The 26,393-nt window shown below is 43.9% G+C and overlaps 1 protein-coding gene across 1 annotated transcript in view; it reads right to left on the reverse strand.

Annotated features, from left to right (window-relative positions):
- The window catches only part of snap47 (synaptosome associated protein 47), a 44,516-nt gene extending 18,413 nt beyond the window's left edge, over positions 1 to 26,103 (reverse strand). The window contains exons 1-3 of the mRNA XM_072468186.1: positions 25,329 to 26,103; positions 21,662 to 22,199; positions 9,756 to 10,255 (exon numbers count right to left, since the gene is read on the reverse strand). Of these exons, the coding sequence (XP_072324287.1) occupies positions 9,756 to 10,255; positions 21,662 to 22,161 (1,000 nt within the window). The 5' untranslated portion in view covers positions 22,162 to 22,199; positions 25,329 to 26,103. The remainder of the gene's footprint in view (positions 1 to 9,755; positions 10,256 to 21,661; positions 22,200 to 25,328) is intronic.
- Between the last annotated feature and the right edge of the window lie 290 nt (positions 26,104 to 26,393).

The raw sequence follows: 26,393 nt of genomic DNA on the forward strand, positions 1-26,393 counted from the left end.
TTGCCACAAACTCTAGAGCCAACAGACAAGTTAGAAAAGTGAAGATATACAGACAGTTTAGGTGACAACTTTACACTAAGTGTGGAAAGTGTGCATCTGGGAAACAGATTGTGCAGAAACATTCGAGGAAGCTGGGATACATGACATTATCTGCAGTTCAGCAAAATAGTTTTTTGGGGACAGAATACCTGGACTACAGAGTATTTCCTGATCCTGTATTTTCCCATGTACACTGGTTCCGAATGGCTCATCTCATAAGTCAATTTATGAAATTATCCGAATAAATGGCCCATATCTGTAGCCACCTCACAAAGAAAATTGATACCAATGGTTATAACTTCCCAAATCTATCCAGTAAGGGTTGTTTCTACAAATTCAAATCTATCCAATCCTGATACAAAGTCAGAGACAAAATTTCAGGGAAAGATTTTCCACCGAGAAATACAGGCGAGCCTCTGGCTTATCCCTCATTATTATGAGCAACTGCTTTGACAAAGATGTATCAGAGCAATACAATGACAAATTTTATTCTTCCAAACACTAATTGTGCTTGGAGAGAGTTTTTTTTGAGCGAGGTATGAAAGGTGAATTACCAGGTCTATTACTAAAGATGTTGATGATTATAAAAGCAATCTGAAATGAAGGTATATAAGCATCAACCAAAAAGTGATGTAGGTGATGTTTTCCCTTTGACAGTGAAACAATGATCACAACTGATGGGAGGAGGTGGAGGAAGGCAAGATGAACCTGATCTTCATAAACAAGTTTATCATTTCATAATCTTTCCCCAGATGACAGGTCACAGTCTACATACATACATACATTAGTCTCTCCCTGGGAAAGGATGTGCTTTACTCTAAAATACACTTTATAGACACTAATATGTTGATCCACAGATGCTAGGCATCCTTCAATAGAGTCTGAGCACCCTTTCTTCAGGTATCAACCCAAACAGTGACAATATTTTTTGCAAAAGAAAATTGGTCCCGACAACCTAATTCTCCACCTCCCTCAATGCAGGTCTGCCCGCATGCTTAAGTATGAGACAACAGTAGCAAAAAAGTGCATTGATTTTAAATCCTTGTGGTGTAATGAGTTAGATGGATAGAGAGTGCCTTGTTGAAAAAAGCCTACATTTAAACATTGCCACTCTCTGTTCTCCACTGCTTCCTTCCTGCCAATGGGCAGCACGGTAGCACAGTGGGTAGCATTGCTGCTTCACAGCTCCAGGATGGGTTTGATTCCCGGCTTGGGTCACTGTTTGTGTGGAGTCCGTCCTTGTGTGCGTGGGTTTCCTCCGGGTGTCCTGGTTTCCTCCCTCAAGTCCCTAAAGACGTGCTGTTCGGTAATTTGAACATTCTGAATTTTCCGTGTACCCAAACAGGTGCTGGAATGTGGCGACCAGGGGCTTTTTAACAGTAACTTCATTGCAGTGTCAATGTAAGTCTACTTGTGACAATAAAGGTTAGTATATTTATTATTATAAATGACCCCTCCCTCCAATATCAAAAAACTGGCCATCCCAGTACAAGTTTTATCAATATTTTATCAAAAATTGAACCTCAATGAGAAACAAAATATGGTCACAGAAGCTACTCTTCATTACTTTCAAAAATATACACTAAACCTTCTGGATCAGAAGGCTGTGCATTCAAGCCCAACTCCAGACATAACATTTTGGCACAGTACTGAGGCCTTTTCATTAAATATTAAACTGATGTCCATATGCCCTCTCAGGTGGATCCTATCACACTATTTCAGAGAAGAGCAGGAAAGTTCTCCCCATTGTCTTGGGCAATACCTGTCCCTCAACCAAGAGCACTGAAGCAAATTATCCAGTCATTACCGCATTGCCGCTTGTGGGAACTTGCTATTGACACATTGGCTTCCCTATTTCCTACAGTACAGCATTGGCTATACATCAAGAGTACTTAACTGGCTGTAGCCTTGATACATACCGAGGTTGTGAAAGGTACTACATAAATGCACATTCTTGCTTTCTCTTTATACTCCCCTACAGGATCATGTCTACTCAATGTGAACCAAACTCCTTTACTATAGAGTGGATTAAAAATGGAGTAACGAATGCGTGGCCTTCAAAGAGGAGATGTTTTGGGTATAGTGTAGACACATTTCCATGAAAGAATGGGCATCGAAAGCTAGAAGCCCCTGGATGATTAAAGATTGGGGGCGCGATTCTCTGGCCACGCTGTGCCGGAAAAGCATCTTGCTGCGGCGCAGTGTGGCCATTGAACAAAAGAAGAACAAAGAAAATTACAGCACAGGAACAGGCCCTTCGGCTCTCCCAGCCTGTGCCGATCCAGATCCTTTATCTAAACCTGTCACTATTTTCCAAGGATCTACTTCCCTCTGTTCCCCGCCCGTTCATATATCTGTCTAGATGCATCTTAAATGATGCTACTGTGCCCGCCTCTACCACCACCGCTGGAAAAGCGTTCCAGGCACCCACCACCTTCTGCGTAAAAAACTTTCCACGCGCATCTCCCTTAAACTTTCCCCCTCTCACCTTGAAATCGTGACCACTTGTAATTGACACCGCCACTCTTGGAAAAAGCGTGTTGCTATCCACCCTGTCCATACCTCTCATAATTTTGTAGACCTCAAACAGGTCCCCCCTCAACCTCCGTCTTTCCAACAAAAACAATCCTAATCTACTCAACCTTTCTTCATAGCTAGCACCCTGCATACCAGGCAACATCCTGGTGAACCTCCTCTGCACCCTCTCGAAAGCATCCACATCCTTCTGGTAATGTGGCGACCAGATCTGCATGCAGTATTCCAAATGTGGCCTAACCAAAGTCCTATACAACTGTAACATGACCTGCCGACTCTTGTACTCAATACCCCGTCCGATGAAGGCAAGCATGCTGTATGCCTTCTTGACCACTCTATCGACCTGCGTTGCCACCTTCAGGGTACAATGGACCTGAACTCCCAGATCTCTCTGTACATCAATTTTCCCTAGGACTCTTCCTTTGACCGTATAGTCCGCTCTGGAATTAGATCTTCCAAAATGCATCACCTCGCATTTGCCTGGATTGAACTCCATCTGCCATTTCTCTGCCCAACTCTCCAATCTATTTATATTTTGCTGTATTCTCTGACAGTCCTCCTCGCTATCTGCAGCTCCACCAATCTTAGTATCATCTGCAAACTTGCTAATCAGACGACCTATACCTTCGTCCAGATCATTTATGTATATCACAAACAACAATGGTCCAAGCACGGATCCCTGTGGAACACCACTAGTCACCTTTCTCCATTTTGAGACACTCCCTTCCACCACTACTCTCTCCTGTTGCCCAGTCAGTTCTTTATCCATCTAGCTAGTACTGCCTGAACCCCATACGACTTCACATTTTCCATCAACCTGCCATGGGAAACTTTATCAAACGCCTTACTGAAGTCCATGTATATGACATCTACAACCCTTCCCTCATCAATTAACGTTGTCACTTCCTCAAAGAATTCGATTAGGTTTGTAAGACATGACCTTCCCTGCAGAAAACCATGCTGCCTATCACTGATAAGTCTATTTTCTTCCAAATGTGAATAGATCCTATCCCTCAGTATCTTCTCCAACAGTTTGCCTACCACTGACGTCAAGCTCACAGGTCTATAATTCCCTGGAATATCCCTGCTACCCTTCTTAAACAAAGGGACAACATTAGCAATTCTCCAGTCCTCCAGGATCTCACCCGTGCTCAAGGATGCTGCAAAGATATCTGTTAAGGCCCCAGCTATTTCTTCCCTCGCTTCCCTCAGTAACCAGGGATAGATCCCATCCGGACCTGGGGACTTGTCCACCTTAATGTCTTTTAGAATACCTGAAACTTCCCCCTTCCTTATGCCGACTTGACCTAGAGTATTTAAACATCCATCCTTAGCCTCAACATCCGTCATGTCCCTCTCCTTGGTGAATACTGATGCAAAGTACTCATTAAGAATCTCACCCATTTCCTCTGACTCCACGCATAAATTCCCTCTTTTGCCTTTGAGTGGGCCAATCCTTTCTCTAGTTACCCTCTTGCTCCTTATATACGAATAAAAGGCTTTGGGGTTTTCCTTAACCCTGTTAGCCAAAGATATTTCATGACCCCTTTTAGCCCTCTTTATTGCGCGTTTGAGATTTGTCCTACTTTCCCGATATTCCTCCAAAGCTTCATCAGATTTAAGTCACCTAGATCTTAAATATGCTTCCTTTTTCACCTTAGCTAGTCTCACAATTCCACCCGTCATCCATGGTTCCCTAATCTTGCCATTTCTATCCCTCATTTTCACAGGGACATGTCTGTCCTGCACTCTAATCAATCTTTCCTTAAAAGACTCCCACATTTCAAATGTGGATTTACCCTTAAAGAGCTGCTCCCAATCCACATTCCCTAGCTCCTGCCGAATTTTGATATACTTGGCCTTTCCCCAATTTAGCACTCTTTCTTTAGGACCACTCTCGTCTTTGTCCATGAGTATTCCAAAATTTACGGAATTGTGATCGCTATTCCCAAAGTAATCACCGACTGAAACTTTAACCACCTGGCCGGGATCATTCCCCAATACCAGGTGCAGTATGGCCCCTTCCCGAGTTGGACTATTTACATACTGCTCTAAAAAACTCTCCTGGATGCTCCTTACAAATTCTGCTCCATCTACGCCTCCAACACTACATGAGTCCCATTCAATGTTGGGGAAGTTAAAATCTCCCATCACGACCACCCTATTGCTCCTACATTTTTCTATAATCTGTCTACATATTTGTACCTCTACTTCACGCTTGCTTTTGGGAGGCCTGTAGTAAAGTCCCAACAATGTTAGTGCACCCTTCCTATTTCTTAGCTCTACCCATATTGCCTCAGTGCTCGAATCCTCCATCGTGCCCTCCTTAATCATAGCTGTGATATAATCTCTGACCAGTAATGCAACTCCTCCACCTTTTTTACCTCCCTCTCTATCCCTCCTGAAGCACCTATACCCTGGGATCTGTAGTTGCCAGTCTTGCCCTTCCCTCAACCAAGTCTCCGTAATACCAATATCATATTCCCAGGTACTAATCAAAGCCCTAAATCCATCTGCCTTACCTGCTACACTTCTCGCATTGAGACAAATGCACCTCAGACCACCTGTCCTTTTGCATTCTTCATCTCTTCCCTGTCTACTCTCCCCCTTAGTCACATTGAATTTATTATCTAGTACCTTACTGGCTTTAGTTGCTGCCTCTTTACTGACCTCTGATTTCCTAATCTGGTTCCTATCCCCCTGCCACATTAGTTTAAAACCTCCCCAACAGTGTTAGCAAAAGCACCCCCTTAGACATTGGTCCGGGAAAGCCGGGAGACCCTGCTCCCGGGATCTACCTGGCTCGCAACACCTCGCAAAATTAAACGTAATCTCGCGAGATGATGCAAGTGGAATCCCACCCACAACGGGCAGGATCAGTTTTTGGCAAATCTGCATATTAGATCGAGGCTGTAAGCCTTACTCTAATCTGCAGATTCCCAGGTACCTGATGCTGTGGAATTCAATGCCTTTGCCATGGTTACCTTGGGCAAGCGCTGTTTGGTACTGGTCCCCACAAACAGGGACCACATGGAACAGCAATCGTGGGGGTCTCCAAGGGGATCATAGGTCCCCAGCTGCGTGCCCTTTGGGCAGGGTGGTGCCCTGGCACTACTGGCGCCACCTGAGTATCCTGGCACTGCCAAGGTGTTAAGCTGGCATTTTCTGCACGCGTACGATTGTGCCGGAGTTGCCCAGCTTGGAGGGGGTCTCAGGGATTATTTTGGGGGCCTTGGAGATTGGGTGCCATTTAAAAATGGTGTTCCGATCTTTTGCTACATCGGGGAATTCTGGCGAATGGGGCTCCTTATTGTAAAAAAACGGGGCTGTGTGTAGCCTTTGCCACGCTTTCCCCGTTCAGGCCCCTTATTCAACACGAGTCGCATGGAACAGCCATGTGTTTCTCGGGACTGCAAGTGCCAGGAAACAAATGGCTAAACGTGCACGCTCAAGGGCTTTGTTCCCTTTTGGGAAGATCGCGCCCGGAGAGATTAAAATGGAACAGAAAAAGATAGCTTATGATAATAGTAAGGATCCGATTTCAAAGATAAATATAAAAGCACAGACAATATCTAAAAGAGAAAATAAGAGGGCCAAGGGGAAGTGGGCAGTTAGATTAGACATGATGTGGAGATGCCGGTGTTGGACTGGGCTGGGTACAATAAGAAGTCTTACAACACCAGGTTAAAGCCCAACAGGTTAGTTTGGAATCACTAGCTTTTTGAGCTCAGCTCATTCCTCAGGTGAGTGACTCACCTGATGAAGGAGCTGCACTCCAAAAGCTAGTGATTCCAAACTAACCTGTTGGGACTTTAACCTGGTATTGTAAGACTTCTTACGGAGTTAATTAGTGGCCAACATAAAATGGAACAAAAATCCTTTAATAAACATTAAAATAGTAACAGGATAGTGGAAGGAAAGTGGAGGGGGAAGGGAAGAGATTGGAGGGGTAAGTTTTGGGATTAAAAAATAAAACTACTTTTGAAGGCCATTGGATATTACTAAGTAGAAAAGTCACGTGCTTGCTGGGAAAATCTTAAGGGAAGTAAATTTGTGTATGCCCACAATCCTCCAGCTATCCTTGGATATGGTGTGGTAGCAGAGGACTTGAGAACTGCGTTAATTATACCCCTGTTTACAATGGGGAGGGTTACACCCAGCCACTTCAGGCCACTCAGTGTAATGCCAGTGGCGGGGAAGCTTTCAGGGGCAACAATTCAGGGAAATATTAATTGGCATTTGGAAAAGAATGGGCCAATAAATGAAATTTATTAGAGCCGTGCTAAAGGCAAATCATATTTGGCTAACTTGATCAAATGTTTTGATGAAACAGTGGGGAGGTTGGATAAGGGTATTAAATTAAGGTTGTGTATACTGACTTTCAAAAGGTGTTTGACAAAGTACAGGAACCTCCCAGCTTTCGTGACTTCCTTGTTTGCGATTCATTCACCCGCACTAAAGCCTTTGTACACTTTATCACCAATTGCGTGAGCAATTGATCGCTTATTCACATTGTCTTTCCCCTCTCTCATTAAAGACACTTTATTCTAAATGAAATTTATTTTAATTTATTAATTCTATTCTGGATGAATGTGGCCGTGGTTGATGTCAGAGACATGGCAGCCATGGAGGAGCAGAGACCTTGGCACGTTTTAACAGGGAGATGATGTTAAAGTCTCTAGAACGGGACTCCTTCCATTAGTCCTGGCCGAGGACATTTAATTCTCTATTTTTAAGCACCTTTCCGAAAGGGAAGTGGTGCCTGCAATGGTTAAAGCTGAAGTGCACATCAAACTGAAAAATTCAACTGAAAATGTCTAAATCTCTTGGTAAAGAGTTGCAATGATGGCTTTGTTCAATTTTGAAATATTCACCGATTTGATTGTCTTTTTTTTTTTTAAATGTGACAACATCTGATTCAGTCGAACTTGGGTATGAGAGGAGGGATAATGCACAGTAGCCAGAGTGAAAGAGAATGTGCGAGATTCTCCGGACGCCCAGCTGCGTGGTTCTCGGTGGTGCGCTGCTCGCTGGCAGAGACAATGGGATTTTCCATTGAAGCCATCCCACACCACCAGGAAACCCACGAGCAGGGTTACATTGCCGGCAGAAAAAGAGAATCCCAACTGCTGGAGAATTCTGGCCAATGTTACTTTATCATTTTAAAATAAAAATATTTTGCAATTATCTGTTTTTAAATTTTACGTTTGTTTGCAACTTTGAGGCGATTCTGTTTTTCTGAAATGAGGACCATCTCTTTTTAAAATTTTCAATGCATATCTTCGATGTTAAAAGAGCTGACAAGTCCATAGTTGGATTCTTTTGTTACAAATCGGAGCTTAGTGGGCTCTCCCTGTCTGTCACATACTATAACTTTCTGTACAGCGACTGCACAAAGCAATGCTGCCTCACATTGCTGGAACCGATCTAATTTGACTTCGATTGTAAAGCATGTTCATCGTTTCTGATTTTGCCTTTTAAGCAGTTTCGCGTGAGACTTTATTGCACCACATGCTACACTTGTTAGCAAAATTAAAGCCCCTGGAATTAAAGGGCAGCGGTTGCTAAACTATCTAGGGATGGAAAGCAGAGTTATAGTGAACAAGTATTTCAGACTGAGGGGAGGTATATAGTGTTGTCCCTTTGTGGTCAGTATTAGGACCACGGCTCTTTTTGATCTATATTAATGACCCAAACTCCTCTTGCTTTAGGTACCTTGCGCTAATAGGCGGTTGCCGACCATAGACTTCCATTGGATTGGTCCAGGCAAAGTACTGCAATGGCTTGTCATTGCCTTTTGCAGATTGGCTGAGCAGGACTCTCTCCCTCACTTACCACCTCCCTGGACCCAGGTGTACAAAGCATAATTTCAAAGCTTGTAGCTTGTACAAAACTCAAAACTACAGACTTCAGGAGGGAGAGAGGGAGTGAGAGTGAGAGATGTGTGAAGTGATACATTTTGGTGTGAAGAATAAGGAGAGGTAAATATGAACTAAGTGGTACAATGTCAAGATGGTCCAGAAACAGAACCTTGGACAGGTGTGCACAGAAATCGTTAAAAGGTGATGGAGTTGAGAAGGCCGTTAAAAAAAAGCATATTGGATCCTTGGCTTTATAAATAAATGTATAAGAGTACAAAAGCACGCAAATTAATCGAAACTTTATGAAACATTGGTTCGCCCTCAGCTGGAGTAGCATGCTAAATTCTGGGCACCACACTTAGGAAGCGTGACAAGATCTTGGAGAGGGTGCAGAAGAGATTTACCAGAATGGTACCAGGGGTGAAGGATTTCAATCATGTGGAGAGGCTGGAGGTGAAGATTGGATTCCCTACAGCAGAGGAAATTTGATCAACGTGGCAGAAAGGTCACAAAAAGAGAGATTAGAAAAAGACAGATTAGAAAAAAAAGAATTAGATAAAAACGCTCTACCAAAGAGCCAACAGAGGCATGATGGGTAAAAGGGCCTCCTTTTATGCTGTATCATTTTATCATTCTGGGAATTTAAGCAACTGATAACACAATCTAAAAAATTAAAGTTAGAAGTATGAGGTGATGTTAGATGGTGCTTTTTCCATAGAAATAATCAAATTGTGGAATCAGTTGCCTTGGGAAGGCTGTTGATGAGGACAACATACAAGTTCAACTGACTACTTTTAGTCCAGGAAGAGCACAGTGGCCCAGTGGTTAGCATTGCTGCCTTAATACGCCAGACACCCAGGTTCGATTCCCATCTTGGTGACTGTGTGGAGTTTGCCTGTTCTCCCCATGTCTGCGTGGGTTTCCTCCAGGTTCTCTGATTTCCTCCCACAGTCCAAAGATGTGTAGGTTAGGTAGATTGGACATGCTAAATTACCCCTTAGGGTAAGGTTACAGGGCAGAGGATTGGGCCTAAGTAGGGCGGTTTTTCAAAGGATTGGTGCAGACTCGATGTGCCGAATGGACTCTCAGTACTGTAGGGATTCTTGTACTGTAGGGATTCTATGAATAAGGTAGAAGATCAATGGACTTTTTTCATATAAAATAGGTATACAGGATTAAGTCCAAGAGCTTTTTCCTTCTCCAAATATTCTCACATGTTCCTAGTTTGATAGTTACCTTTTATTCAGAAGTGCTATTGCACTGTGTGAACCTTTATACACGCAAGCAGAGTGATTCTGGCCCTTATGAACAGAAATTTACCTGCATTCCATATGGAACCGCCCATTCCGAGATTCTCTGAAACAGGGGAGTCCTCTGGTTTGAAGAGCCCCAACAAATCCTCTCTGAATTGCACTTTTTTGGAGTATTGTATTTCTACAATGGAAACAACATCAGTCATCCTCGCGGACTGCAGGGTAAAGGAGATGTCGGGCTTCCCTATGAACCTCTGGCGGACAACTATCTCATAAGGGCTCTGCACTTTAACATCGTCGACCTCCTCCCGTCGATACTTGTGCACAAGCTGCTCGTTTGAATCACTGATTTCCAGACCCGAGCAAAGGACTGCGAGTGTGCCCTGTTTGAGGTTGGGGTCCGGACCCTGGGAGTAAAGTACCGGGACTTTTAATATTAAGCCTTCCTTCCCGAAAGCCTTTGAAGCAGACGCTGGATATTCTGGCTGCTCCTTTGTTTCCCGTTGAGTCTTTCGGAGACGACTGCTGAATGGCCACCACGGCGGAGACTCCAGCTCGGTTAACAGTCTGTCACAAGGAAATCAAAGAAAGATATTTCTTGGTCATCGCTTGACAGCAGTTTTAATTTATAGAGCTGTTACAGAGGCCTAGAGGGGCAGAGTTGTTACAGAGGCATGGAGAGGCAAAGGGCAGATTTCAGGCATATGTTTAAAACAAGCCAATCTCCTCAGAATGTTGAAGCAATGTTTGTTAACTTAACTTAAACATTCATTAAAATTAGGAATTGAGGATGAACTTGTAATCCTTCACCTAGGTACAAGACAAAATCCTGACAGAAATATCTTGGGGCATTCATTAACCAATTAATTTTAACCAAGTGGTTATGGTACCAGGCTAGCAAGGTCATGTTGGAGCATTGAGTAAATCTGCGGGTTTGCACCAAAATGAAACTGTGTGAATTTGTCAGTTTGTTTTAAAACCCAACTGGATCACTTCAGGAAAGGAAGCCTACAACGCCTGCCTGAACTCGGCGTACATATAGCTCCAGACCCACATAATTATCTCAGGGTAACAAGGGGTGGGGCATAATTGCTGACTTGACAGTATCATCCACTTCCCCAAAACACAAAAAATAAAATTTAACACCGACTGGACTTGCGTGACGATGCTTTACATGTAGGCACTGCAAGATCATGGACTGAAAAATCTATCTGCAAATGTATTAAGAGTGAATCCAAATTCAGAATCACATCTTTTTCTTATTTCATTTTTCTATCCATTCTTGGAATGTGGGAATTCTGGCAAAGCTGATATTTAGTTGCCCTGATGTGGTGATCCTTCTCAAATTGTTGCAGTCCATGCAGAGGGTGAAGGTGTCCCTACAATGTTGGTGTTCTTTGCACAGCTGACTGGTGCGCTAAGCCACTTCAGCATCTATAAGAATGATGTGGGACACGACTCACATTTATGCTCAATCCTGCCCAAACTGACTTTAGTTGTTATTTATTTGCAAGATCTGGGCGTCCCTGATAAAGTCATCATTTATTTCCCATCCCTAACTGCCCTGGTGGTGGGCTTTCTTTGCTGCTGTTTGATTTGACTTCCGCTGTCAATATCACACATTGATGTGGGACTGGAGTCACATGTAGGCCAGACTGGGCAAGGACAAAAGATTTTCTTCCCCAAAAGGACGTGGAGACAGCCGTTTGGATTTTCATGGCAATCCAACAGCTTCATGATACCAGTTTATTTCTAATTTTTTCTTAAAACTGCTTTCATATTCTTACACTGCCATGCTGCGATTTGAGCACGTTTTCTAGATTAATAGCTGAGTAACATAAACATTTCAGCTTCCTTACATGCAGTTTAAATGTGGAAAACGAAATCTAATTTGTTTTGGCTAATGGGAATAAATATATTAAAATTGAAAACCTTAAGCAAACTTTAACTAAATCTCAAGGTCCAGACTCAAAGTCAAATCTCACATTTTTAGGTACGAAGCACCACTAGACTGAATTTAGAACACAGTGCGACAGTGTGAGCATCTTCAGGTAAAAGAGCAAAAGGTCGATATAAAATTTTCTCAAACACCTTGTGAAAAATTACTGCTGCTTAACGTACAGTTTTTACCTCTATTTCTCAGGTTCCTTGTATGGCGGCCATCATCTTAGGTTTCCGACTCCACTGTGCACACTCCCCCACCCCACTTGCCCCTGCCCCACACATTCACTATTGACAACATCCTGATCCTGACTTTCATACTGCCATTGGCTGCCTTCAGTGCAATCTGCACACCGTCAACCCTGTTTTATTTTTTAAAAAATCACTCTCAGGGTGTGCCTGTTGCTGGAAATCCCTGGTAGATGACTGAGTGGCTTAAAAGGCCACCACAGAGGGAAATTAAGAGTCAATTATATTAATGTGGGACTGAAGTCGTATATAGGCCAGCCATGGTGGATTTTGAACTCTCAGCATCTGGACTACGAGTCCAGTAATATACCACACTACCATATCTCCTCTCCATCAGTATTATTTTCTCATGTACTCCTCTCCCATTGGAATTCTCTTCCTGCTCTCAGAAAACCTCTTAACTTTTTGACTGCACTTTGCATCCCGTCATTTTGTCCCAACTGTTCGGGTCTATTTTGTTTCCCCTGCCCCATGGGGTGCTCATATATATTTCTGTACTGCGAGGAGTGCTACAGATGTGTAAGCTGTTGTCCTGTGTGCCCCTTAATGTGCACTGGACAGGACAAAGGTTTGCACAGTAACTACTTCTTTCCCACATTTCTTTCAATCGGCACAGAACTAGCTACACAAAGAAAAACAAATTAGAGACAGGGAGATTGCATTAAGGGATCATTAAAGTGAAATAGTAGTTACAGAAAATAAAAAAAAAATAAAAAATCCAGATGCATACAGCAAATTGCCCTCTGCTCATCCTCATTTTCATTATGTAAAGCCCAGTAAAGCAAACCTTTTCACATTTATCTAGGTCATGAAATTTTGTACCCATAAGGTTCCAATTGTAGGGTGGTTATAGGATAATCAGTTGTCCATTCTCCATGCACAGCCCCTGTAACTTGCAACAGCCCATGTCTCCTAGAGCAAGACCTGGACAACATTCAGTCAAGCACGATTAGATTACAATCATGCCACATGGGCATCTGCAATTGACTATCACTAACAAGAAAAGATCCAACTCCAGTAGCACCGTTATTACGGAGTTCATCACAGTCAACATTCTGGCTGACCAAAAGTTGAACTGGGCCAGCCAGATCAGCAGCTGAGAGTGTATGGCAGTCTGCGGAGTGTGGCTCAGCTACTGTCCTCTCAAAGCCTCTCCGTCATCTACAAAGCTCATATTAGGAACATGATGGAATACTCACCATTCCCTTGGATGAATGGATGTAGCTCGATACTATCCAGGATAACCAGTATACTAGGTTAGTAGCCATGCTACTCACAGGTATGTAGCATCTATAGTGGAAGCTTACCTTGATAGAACCTCCCAGCCCTCCACCACTAAGGGCAAGAGCAGCAATGTCATGGGAAAACCATCATCTCCAAACCATACACAATTCTGCCATGAATTTCATTGCTCCTTCATCATTGCTACCCAGCACTAACATCTTCATGGAGCCTGTCAACGCATGGACTGCAACGATTCAAGGATCAGCTCACCTTCTTACGACTGATATGGACAGGGACTGAAACTGGAAACACCATCCTCATCCCGAAAACAAGCAACATAATATCCAGGGGATTAATTCTGAACAAAAAAAAAAAAAATCACACCAGTAGATTGTTCTCCACTCCACAGCTCTCTTGCTCTCACTCCTTATACAATATGTCCCCCAGACTCAGAAAGACCTGGGTTTGTCTGTCATCAATAGATTTTACATAGTCCGGAAAAAGAAAACATATCAGGGAAAAGAATACATAACTCCCTTTAGTAAGCTATCCCGGGGCAGTTGTCTCCACGTAAACCTTAGGGACAGAGTACAAGTTGGGTCTGAGAGCTGACAAATCTCCAGGTCTGGATGAATGTCACCCTAAGGTATTGAAAGAAGTGGCTAATAAGATAGTCGATGTCTTGGTTTTAATTTTCCAAAATGTGTTTGATTCGGAGAAGGCTCCATTAGATTAGAAGATAGCAAATATAACTCCTTTATCCAAAAAGGGGTTCAAAAAGCAGGAAAGTATCAGCCAGTTAGCCTGTCACTGTTACAGGGACAATGTTAGGAGCCGTTATTAAAGATGTCATAGCAGGGAGGAGCCACCTTATGCGAGCGCAGGAATAGTTCTGTTTCCGTGAGCTCTGCCGCTATTTAGCCTATATTCCTTTCATTTATCGTGCTCATATGCCTCTTGCTTCACTAATCTGGGAGTGATAACTCCATATTATGTACCTGGCTGACAAAATGCCAAGAAATATTCAGAAAATTGGCAAAAAAAAGAGCAGTCAGAAGTGACTGGGGTGGAGTGGACTCCTCACCATGCCGAATTAAGTGAGCGAACAGGCTCTCGGTGCGGCACTCTCAAAGGCACTACAACTGATGACTACTAATATTATTAAGGGCATTGACGAGAAACCTGGTCTGATCGACAAAATATCAGTGCTCTTACTATAGAACTGCAGAACATTGGTAAAAGTCTTGACGAAGCAAAAGAGAGAATTGGTGTTGTCAAAAATGCAACTTTCGCGGTAGTGGAATCTGAGAGATTTTATTCTTAATAAGACATCTCTGCAATATTATGCTAGTGTCTCTACATAGAAAAAAATCCTGTCATCTATAGAACAAAAGTAATTATAGAGTTAGAGTTTTACAGCATGGAAAGAGGCCTTCAGCTCATCGCATCCACACCGACCATTAGTACCTAACAATTCTAATCTTAATTAGCAACTTTATGACACATGATGTTTTAAATCCTGTATGAGTGTACTAGAGACTCTACGGTGTTGGGGAAAAGATCTCACAGTGAATATTGATGAGGAGACCTGGGGCACTATCTGGGAAAATTAGAATCTCAGTCCATACTAGAACGGAGACCCAATTTAAAAGATTGCACCGTCTGTATGTTACACCAAGCTTAAGACACAGGATAGACCCCACTATATCCTCACTGTGCCAAAAATGCGAACTAGAGAGAGGAGACTATGTGTCTGACCTTGTGGAAGAATTAAATCCTACTGACTGGACATACTTCAAGAGCTTGAGAGGATATTAGACACAGCCTTAGAGTTTGATCCTTTCTTCTTGGTTCTGGGGCTCCCAGACAAAAAGATAATTGATGCCAATGAAAAAGGCTGCACAATATCCTAACATATGCAGCACAGAAGAATATCCTTTGTTCATGGATTAGTAATTCGCTTCAGAATTAGCAATAAAATTATTATGGATTGCATCTCAATGGAATTTCTAACCTGTATACAGTGATCCAAATCGGATACATTCCAGAAGTATGCGGCCCCTATCTCAAATACTCAGACTCCGTAGTGTCTTACTTACTTTACAAGGTTTCTGTAGGTTATGTAGCACCACCTCTAACATACTAGAAGAGAGGATGGGCATCACTTTGCAATGTTTTCATAGCTTTATCCTTTTTTACCCTACCCTATTATTTGTCCTCTCTACTTTCTGCACATGTGGAAGGACTAGGTTTACTGAACCAACTGCACTGGTTTCCTCCTGACACTGATCACGCTGTACTGCACCAGTTTTGAGGGTGTGTTATATTGTATTGCTCTGGAACAGGTAAGTTGTTTGAGGACTTTTATAGGGGTTTATAAAAGTTGGAGCGTCCAGATGATGAGTCGGAGATGAGGGAGTTTCTGGAGCAACTGGAGTGGCCGGAGGTGGGAGTAGAGAAGAGGGCTGGATTAGAGGAGCCATTGGGGGTGGAGGAAGTGCAGGCAGCGAAAAGAAAGATGCAGTCAGGTAAGGCTTCACGGTCGGATGGGTTCCAGGTGGAGTTTTATATGAAGTTTAAGGACAATTTGGTGCCACTGATGGTAGAAATGTTTGACGACTCAATGGTAAAGGGAGGGTTCTCAGAGACACTGACGCAGGCATCCATTTCACGGTTACTTAAAAAAGAAGGATTTGGTGCAGTGTGGGTTATATAGGCCCATTTCTCTACTGAACGTGGATGCCAAGACACTGGCGAAGGTGTAGGCGGTGAGCCTGGAGGAGTGTCTTCCGAAGGTGGTGGGGGATGTTCAGACGGGATTCGACAAAGGCAGGCAATTGTCATTGAACATGTGGCAGCTGCTGAATGTGGTGCATTCTCCGGCAGAGGGGAGAGAGTTAGAGGTGATGGTGGTGTAAGATGCGGAGAAGGTGTTAGACAGAGTGGAGTGGAGTTATTTGTTTGGAGAGCTGGAGAAGTTTGGGATTGGGCCTAAGTTTGTGGCTTGTTAAGATCCGACAGCATGTGTGTGGATGAATGACACGCAGTTGGAGTGCTTCCTACTATTCCAGGGAACAAGCAGGGGTGCCCCATGTCCCTCCCTATTGTTCACGTTGGCGATTGAGTACTTAGCTATTCCGCCGTGGGCCTATGGAGGGGACAGTGGTGTGTGTGTGGTGGTGGTGGGGGGGGGGGGGGGGGGGGGGGGTGAAGCACAGGGCATGTCTGTATAGTGATGATTTGCTGTACATTTTGGATTTGGGTTCATCGGTGAAGGGCATAAGGGCTTTTTAGAGGGTTTAAGTTGAATTTAGAGCAGAGTGAGTATTCTGTTGTGTCTTCTCCAGGTGCTGGGACGAGAGTGGAAGGGTTGCCATTTAGGGTAGCGACAACTCACTTCAGGTACTTGGGGTGCAGGTAGAGCTGGGCTGGGCACTGCTCCGTAAGCTAAATTTCATGAGCCTAGTGAGAAGGCAAAAAAGGATTTATGACGGTGGGACAGTCTCTCTTTTGTGATTGGCTGGCTGGGTGCAGGCAGTCAAAATGAATATTTTGCCACAGTTTCTGTTTTTGTTCCCGTGTCGACCGTTTTTTCAAGGGGTGGCTAGCTGGTCTCATCATTTGTGTGGGCAGGGAAGTTGGTGAGGATAAAGGAGGCGGTGCAACAAAATGGGTGGTAGTTGGGAGGCTTGACCCTTCCGAACTTGTTGCATTCTTACTGGGTGGCAAATGCAGAGAAGGTGCGGGGCTGGAATAAGAAGTGTAAGGCTCTATGGGCGTGGATGGAGGAAAGAGTCAGGGGTGTGGGAGCTGGTAACGGCACCACTACTGTTCACCCCGGGGAAGTATTTGGAGAATCCTTTAGTGTTAGCCAAGCTGAAGATTTGGGGGCAATTCCGACAGCACTTCAAGTTGAGGGTAGGGTCGAGGGTGAAGCCAATAAGAGGGAATCATGGATTTGAGCCAGGGAGGATGGATCCGAGGTTCTGGGGATGGAAGGAGAAAGGGGTAAAAGAGATGAAAGCTCTGTTTCTGGAGGAGAGATTTGCAAGTTTGGAGGAGCTGGGGATGGAGAATGGGCTCCAGCGGGAGGAGGGCTTCAGGTATATGCAGGAGTGGAATTTCGCTCAAAAGGTTTTCCAAGCTTCCTGGTGGCTCCGTAATCCTCGTTGTTGGAGGTAGTGATGTTGGTGGGGGGCGCTGGAGAGTGGGGACATTTCGGCGATCTATGGATCAGGATTATGGAGGGGGATAAGAAGACCATGGAAGGGATTAAGGCCAAGTGGGAGGAAGAGTTGGGGATGGGTCTGGAAGAAGGATTATGGTGAAGTGCTGCGAAGGGTCAGTGCTTCAACCTTGTGTGTGAAGCTGGGGTGATTCAGTTAAAAGTAGTGTATATGGCACTTAATGAAGGCAAGGATAAACTGGCTGTTTGAGGGGCTGGACAATAGTTACAAGCGGTGTGAGAGGTGCTCAGCCAATCATATCCATATGCCCTGGTTCTGTCCGAAGTTGGAGAAATATTGGGGGTTCCGCGCATGAGCCCTTGCATCAAGCTACCTGACAAGCTCCAAAGGTTCCTCTCAACAACCGTCCAGCTCCAGCCGTAGCTGCCACGAGTGCTGCGTTCAAAATCCGTTCTCTTCCCAACAGCAGGAACCCACCCCCGTTAGCATAGCAACAATCCCTCAGTGATATTTTTACTCTAAGCATAAAGGAATCTTTGGTTGAAAACCAGGTAGAAAGAGCTTTCATTCCTTGTCCTTGCAACTGCTCCGGACTTTGGGCCCGAATATCAAATTCAAGGACAGTCAGTGGTTTTTCACTTGGTCACAGGTTTGCCTGACAGTGAGCAACTTATTTTGTCATTGGCAAGTTTTTTTCACATGTTTCACTTGCACCAATTCAAACGAAATAACATTTTCACAGAATGTTTCTTTTTTGGTGCTTTGAATGAGCTTTGTTCTAATCTATATAATTGGAAAGTCTTCTGAAAAGTAATTCCGATGGGCAATATACACTGGTCATGTCATGAGGTGACGGCACAAGTTCCCCACGTATTGATGAAAATAATGCAGCTGGTGGCTTGACTTGGACAGAATGTTTTCAACAAGCAGGAGTATGGAGCTGATGTTGAGGTGCTTTGTGAAAATCGGGTCATTGTAAAACCTAGACAGGTATGGAGAAAGAAATATTGGTGTCGCTGGTGAACTGAATCTTTGACTTTGAAAAGATGAATGTTCTCATACTCCTGTTTGTGCAGGAGTGGAGGGACTGGCCAAGGTTATTGCCATGAAGTCAGGCTTCGGGCGAGGCAGCCAAATCCTCAACGGAGAAAATACGGCTGCTCCTCTGCTTCGTGGGAATCGTCGCCCATCACTTTTACTCCTGGATTTTACAAGAGGCAATGTATACTTGGTGCCCAAGGACCCAGTGAAAATAGGCCATTCATTGAACGTATATAAAACGTCCTTCACGCAAGGCTTGTATCCACTGGAGCTTATAAGTGTAAGATGCAACTTGATCAAAACCTTTAAGATCCTGAGGGGTATTGACAGGGTGGATGTGGAGGGGATGTTTCCTCTTGTCAAGATAATCTAGATCTAGGGGGTCACTGTTTAAAATGAATGGGTCACCCATTTCAGACAATGATAGAATTGTTTTGCTCTAAGAAGGTTGACAGTCTCTGGAACTCTTGAGGAACACAAGTCTTTGAATATTTTTAAGGCTGAGCTAGATGGAGTCAACATTAACAAGGGAGTAAAAGGTTATCGGGGTTGGGAGGAATGTGTAGTTGAGATTCATAGAATCATATATTACAGAAGAGGCCCTTCGGCCCATCACGCCTGCACCAACAAATACCTATCTAAATCTATATTATAATAAGATCAGCCATACCATCACTGAATGGCAGAACAGGCTCGAGAAGCCAAGTGGCTTACTCCTGTTCCTAATTCATATGTTTGTAGGAGTTAAGCTGGTCTTTCCTTATAGAATGTAATCCCTAGAAAACTAGGTTAGACTGTGGATGGAAGAGAATGCAGGTGGTCCTGTAGCAAGTCCGTAGCTAATCTACCACCATCAGGAATACTTTCATAAAACAAAATAACATTTCCATAACTCCCACAGTAACCCACTGAGCTGCAAGATACTAACCCATCCAAAGAAAGTCAAGGTACAATCTTTTGTACTGGTCAGATAGTGCAGGAGCATGGCAATTACGATTACCCTAACACTCCTTTGCAAAACAAAAAAATCAGCTTTGACCACTATAATGTGGTATAATCTGCTGGAGACAACATTACTCCAATAGAAAGTTATTTAAATGACAAAATGCGTAGAATATTAAAATGTAATAAGGATAGTGGAAAGGGTCAAGCCGTTACAATTTGAAAGCACAATTTTCACTTCCAATCAATTGTAAGTTGTATTTTAGATAAAAGTGACATCTTGCAGTTTCTTGTCTTGCATTCATCAGGACAAATTTGTGAATACTAGATTTCAAACTACACAAAACAGAAAATACTAAACAATCTCAGCATGTCTGACAGCATCGAAGGAGAGAGACGGGAGCTAACCGTGTCTGGATGTCTGTGTCAAATCGTTTACACAAAAGAAATGGGTGCTGAATGGTTGGAAAGTCAACTCCGATTGGCTCAGATCATAGAATCATAGAATTTACAGTGCAGAAGGAGGCCATTCGGCCCATCGAGTTTGCACCGGCTCTTTGAAAGAGCACCCTACCCAAGCCCACACCTCCACCCTATCCCCATAACCCAGTAACCCCACCCAACACTAAGGACAATTTTGGACACCAAGGGCAATTTAGCATGGCCAATCCACCTGACCTGCACATCTTTGGACTGTGGGAGGAAACCAGAGCACCCGGAGGAAACTCACGCACACACGGGGAGAACGTGCAGACTCCGCACAGACAGTGACCCAAGCCAGGAATCAAACCTGGGATCCTGGAGCTGTGAAGCAATTGTGCTAACCACCATGCTACCGTGATGTTGGCATAAAGAAAGCAACAGAGACCCAATCTCCCCAACAATTCAAAAGGCGCAAGGCTTGAACGTATTTATTTTGTTTGCAGAGAACAAGTCCTTGTCTATGAACATATGTCATAAGAATGCATATTGTCGAGATCACTTGAAATTTTGCATTCTCCTGTTTGCCCTGATGAGTACGAGACGAAAAACTTCAGCAACATCTCTGCTTTCAGCAATGTTCAAGTTCTGTACTTACCAAGCGACTGTTAGATACAAGTATAGTATATGATAAAGCACAAACAAAGGGCTGTTTTTTGAACTTGCACAGCTGCTATCGCAGGCTCCCTGGTGACATCCCATCACTGGGGAATTTCCATTATAGCTAGACCCAGCTCTGCTAGTGCAGAGGTTACCGATTCAGAATCCCGTTGTCCCAATAGGTTCACATGCAAAAGAAAACATAAAAATTTAAACTCACTGGCAAGGTAATTTTTTAATTGACTGTGAACCAGTGAAAGTATTCAGTCAACCTCTTAGGCTCTTATCTAGCACTGGAATGCAAGTCTGAACCTATCTATCGAATCCGGCTGTATTCCCAAATACCAGCGTCTTCATTCTGACATAAACGTTGTCCACAAGGTCCATATACCAAGTTGCACACAAGTGGGTAGACAGAAAATTGTTCCTTTTTAATCCCACTGTGTGTTGTACAAGTGCAGGAACCAACACAGAAAATCACCACAATTTGTTCAGTGCCAGACAACAACGTCAAAGAATTGTTACAGCAACGTCAACCATTCGGCCCATAATGGATTCAAGAATTTACAATGCAGAAGGAAGTCATTTGGCCCATCGAGTCTGCACCGGCCCTTGGAAAGAGCACCCTACTAAACCCAGTCAGATTTACCAATGGGTGAATAAAGCAGTTATGCAGCAGATAATTTCAAGGGTACAAACTTGAGGGAGTTAATCGAAGGCCAAACCTGGGGAATGACCAGAATGGAAAGTTTAATGGTTTTACTGGGGACAATGGACATTAAAGATGGAGCTGAAGGAATAGCTAAGCAGATTGACAGCTGCAGGAATATGGTGAAAATGAAGGATCAAAGGTTAGACATTTGCCAGTTGAAAGTATTATTTCAAATGACTTGGTGGAGATTTTATTCTGGGGCAGACATATAATTAAGGGGTAGGAGGAGTGAACTATTCCTATTTATCCCAACAAGATTGTAGGAGCTGGCACAGAGACACACTCCCTATGCAGCAGCACACTGAACTGTCCCTTTAATGTGGAGATGCCGGTGTTGGACTGGGGTGGGCACAGTAAGAGGTCTCACAACACCAGGTTAATGATTCACCTGAGGAAGGAGCTGTGCTCCGTAAGCTAGTGATTCGAATCAAAGCTGTAAGACCTGGTGTTGTAAGACTTCTTACTGTTCATCTAACTTAGTGTACATCATATTGGATAAAGTACTGCCTCTTTAGCTACCCTTTCTGAGGGGCTTCCTCCCTCCTGTTTCTTTTTAAATTCATACATTTTAAGTGTATCACCGCATGACTCCAATACCTGTTTGCCACATCCATGTCCGACTCGATCTTGTCCAGTCCCTTCATGATGCGATCAAACTGCTCCCCCTGATGGTGTAGTACCTTGGCTGTGTCTTCCAAGCGTTGGTGAGAGCTGGAGGCCAAACTGATCAGCTGCCTCCCCTTCGACGTGCGATCGGGACCTGCCTCTAACTCCACCCCCTCAGATGAAAGCAGCTGTGCTTGCCAGAAATGCTCGATGACGTTGAACACCACTGTCCGATTGGGTTGCAGTGAGCTGAACCAGTGCTTCTCATTGCCGCCCACCAGGACGGTGAGTGAGCTGAAAATGAAGCTGGATGCCTCCTTCTTGATGCCAGTGATAGCCGAGAGCTTGAAGCTGGTCAGTGTGAGCCCCTCTTTGTCGGACGTGAACGACAACTGGCACGGTGTGAGCGACAGTTTGCCGTATACCCATCGTTTCTCATTGTCTAGATAGTAAGAACCAGGCCAGGAATGGATGCACAAGTCTTTATTCATCACAGCAGCACTTGGCCCTCACAGGAATATAGGCAAATCTAGGGATGGATTGGGTGAGTGAAATAGGAAAAGTTAGTGTTCAGCAGAAAAAAAACCACAGATCACTTTAAAAGATGCAATCTTAAAATCAGGACCCTTTTTACAAGGATTTGATCAACAAGATTATATAACCCTCTTTAAAAAAATGTGTTGATCAGGAGTATTTTACTGCAGTGAAAAAGCGGTTTACTAAAGTTGCAATTTAATTAAATTTAATTACCTTGGAATCAGGTAGTTTGCAAATTCAATGAGGTTAATAAAACAGAATGTTTCCACATACCAATCTGACAGATCTCTTTCTCGCCAGAAGTCACAAGAGACCAAAGAACAATTGCATATTAAACATTATCAGAAATATCAAAAAACTAACACAACAACTTTGCCCCATTTTTGGCAGATTTACCTCACTTTCCTGCCATGAAAACACATCAAAATTGTCTCAAACTTATTTATGCTGTCCACTCCAATGACTCTAATAATCTTGATGTTTCTTGTGGCATAACCGCTCCCTATGTCTAATTTTCACCAGCTCATCAACCCTGCGCTAATTTGTGTTCCTCCAATTGTGGCCGCTCGGGCATCTCTCCCCACCCTTCATCCCATCTTTACTGGCTATGTCCTGAGAGAGGATTTCCTTCCCTAAATTGCTCTGTTTCACCCTCAACTCAAACGTCCTCTTTAAACAAGCCTCTGACAAACTTTTAACCTCCCTTACTATTAGTTCCTTCACACATAGTGGAATTTAGTACATAAATCAACAACAGTTGGTATTTATTTCGCACTTCAGCATAATAAAACATCCCAAACTGCTTCACAGCAGTGTTAAAAAGCCAAATCTCAATTAAGACCATGTTGGGTCACATGGCCAATGGCTTGAGGTAGGTTATCAGAAGTGTTTTAAAGCAGAAAAAAGGAGGTGGAGGAAGTGTGAGAACTTAGGGCCTAAAAGATGAAGGCACAACCACCAATAGTTGTGTAATTAAAATCAGGGATCAAGAGTTAGAGGAGTGCAAATATCTCAGGGAGTTGTGGGGCTGAGATTACAGAGCCTGGGAAGAGGTGATGCAAAGGAATGATTTGAAAACAAGAACGAGAATTTTGAAATCAAGACATTGCTTAACCGTCAGCAAGCATGGGGGGTGATGGGTGAACAGAACTTTATGCAAGTTAAGACCCAGGCAGCAGAGTTTGGATAATGTCAAATTTACGATGGGTAGAATGAGGGAGGCTGACCGGAAATAGTTAAGTCTAGAGGTAGCAAAGGTATGAATGAGAGATTCAGCAGCAGATCAGAAACATATCTTGGGCACCAAGATTGTGAATGGTCAGGCTCAGCCTCAAACAGTTGCCAGGGAGAGGGGTGCAGTTCATGTTTAAGCTTCGGAGCTTATAGTGTGGATCAAAAGCAAAGACTTTAGTATTCCCAATATTTAGTTGGCAGAAATTTCTGCTCATCCACTACTGGATATCTGACAGTCGTATAATAATTTAGTGGGAGTGGAAGAGTGGCAGTGGTGAGGTAGAACTGGATTTTGTCGATGCATGTGAAAAATGGCATCCTGTTTTCAGACAATATTGCCAAGGAATGGAGGTGGCCAAGGACAGGTCCTTGGGGGACACAAGAGCAGGAAAATACATCATTGCTGATGATACTGATTAAAAAGGTGGAGTTGAGGTAGAAAATCAGTCATTGTTGAATAGTGGAATAGACTCAAAGGCCCAAATGGCTGACTGCAGCTCCTGCTTATGGTCTTATGGTTAAACAGATGGAACCAGTTGAGCGCAGTCCCACCCAGCTGAACAAGTGGAGAGCCATTGGAGGAGGATGCTATGGTCAACTGTATCAAAAGCTGCAAACAGGTCAAGAAGGAAGAGAAGGGATTGTGCATCTTCATCACAGTCGCACAGGACGTCATTTATGACTTTTATGAAAGCTGTTTTGGTGCTGTGGCAGGGGTTGAAACCAGACTGAAGGGATTCAAAGATGGTATTCCATGAAAGATGGGCACAGAGTTGGGAAGTGGCAACACATTAAAGCATCTTGGAGAGGAATGGAAGGTTGAAGCTAGGGCAGTACTTTTCAAGGACTGTAGGGTCAGGAGTTGGCATTTTGAGGATGGGGTAATGATGGTAGATATGAAGGACAGTGGGATAATACCTGAAAAGACAGAACCATTAACAATATCAGCTAGCATAAAACGTTTTGTTTTTTTTAAACTTGCAATCATACAGTGTTTTTCCTGATGTCTCAAAATGCGTTACAGTCAATGGAATACTCTTGAAGTGTGGTCATTGTTGTAATGTAGAAAATGCAGAAGCCAATTTGCACAAAACAAACCCCAACAAACAGAAGTGGAATAATGATAAACAGATATTCTGTTTATGTGATTTGATCAAGGGATACATATTGGCTAGGATACCAGGGATAAGCCCTTGTTCTTCTTCGAAATAGGGTCATAGAATTTTTTACATGCACCCAGGCAGTCAGATTGGGCCTCGGTTTGACATCTCATCCAAAAGATAGCACCTCTGACAGTGTCCCTCAGTCCTGCAATGGTGTATCAGCCGTGTGTTTTGTGCTCAACCCCTGGAGTGGGACTTTGAACCGGGAACCTTGTGACTCATTTGCAAGACTGCAAACAACTGAGCCAAACTGACACAATAATACAGCACATAAAAGTTAACCACAAACATACGGCATCAAGAAATTAAATCTACACTTCGCTTGTTTCTCTTAACAATCCTTCTCACTAGTACAGCGCCATTAAAACTTCCCTTTGCTATTCCACAATAGCAAAAGTCCAGGATCTTTTAGTGCAATCAAAATACTTAAAATCAGTTCCCAAGGACTGAGCCATACCCACCCTACCATTGCCCCTCTCCCCTTCTTTAGGCCGTACAGCATATTAAATTAGTTCCCTAGTCTAAAAGTATTACCAGTTTCCTAGTGATTACAGTGGTGAGGTCAAGCATCTGTTTCTTGTCAGTGAATTATCAGGATGGCCATCTGTTATAATGCGTACACATGTCTACAGATACGTTGTCAGGGTTGATACCCCTTTGGAAATTCTCAGTCTGTAATGCAACACTTCTCACATCAAGCTCCTCACATTTTAAAGTCTGCTTACCTGAATGCGTCTCGACCGGTTTGTCTAAACGGTGTTGTCTTTCCAACTCATTGTCATTCCTGTATGTCTCTGCACATTGTGCATCACTAACTTAACTTCTGAATATTTCCTGTTTTTTAATCTTCCTCTGCTTCTTTCTGTGGTTGCTTTATGACGCTCCCTTTATTTGCTCTAGCTTCTGTGCACTCCTGTCAGCAGACTCCCTGTTTTCTTCCCTGATTCCCAGTACTATGGCTATTTGCCTGTCAGGCTATTCCATTTTGTTCTCTTCAGCCAGTAAGTCTCTGCAACCTTCTTCTCTCCAAGATGTTTCCCTCTCACTGCAGGATTTATTTATCTCAGGATGTTCTCCTCTTCCTTGCATGATGTATTTATCCAGGATGTTCTCTCTCCTGCGAGATTTATCTCAGGATATTATTTCCATCCTGCGGAATTTATCAGTTTCCTCACTCCTGCAAGATTTTCCCAAAATATTCTGCTTCCCCCTGCAGGGTTTCCCCCAGGAGATTCTCTACCCCTGCGGAACTGGCAGCCTGCCTCTCCAGGGTGTCCCCTGTCTTTCTGTCGCTGAACCTGACACTCCTGTTCCCTCACGGTGTAAGTTGACGGTGGGCCGGAGCCCAGGCCCTCTCTGCCGACCTGCAGTACTCGCCCCGTTGCCTCCGTATCCCACTCAGGCCCTCGCCATCTCTGTGTGGCTGTTTAGCGTCTCCCGTTGCTCTCCATCCAGGGTTTGTCTCACAACCCGGCTCCCGTTCCACCTCCTGCCGGCCCCTTCAGGCCTGCTCCGCCTACCCGCTCCCCAGACCCCGCCCCTTCTCTGTCAGTCTCGCATTGATCCCACCTGTCAATCACCAGGCCCCGCCCCTCTCGCCCAGACCCCGCCCCCTCTGCTTATCACCCAAAGCCGCTGATTTCCCAGCTTCTTTCAGTCAACCGAACCCCCCTCTCCTCGTCAATCATTTAAACCCCACCCCTCTCCCTGTCACTCACCCAGACCCCGGCCCGGATACTCTCTATCGCCTAGATCCCGCCCATTCGCTTTGTCAGTCACTCAGACCCCGC

This window comes from Scyliorhinus torazame, chromosome 11 (assembly GCF_047496885.1).
Source record: "Scyliorhinus torazame isolate Kashiwa2021f chromosome 11, sScyTor2.1, whole genome shotgun sequence".
NCBI lineage: Eukaryota > Metazoa > Chordata > Chondrichthyes > Carcharhiniformes > Scyliorhinidae > Scyliorhinus > Scyliorhinus torazame.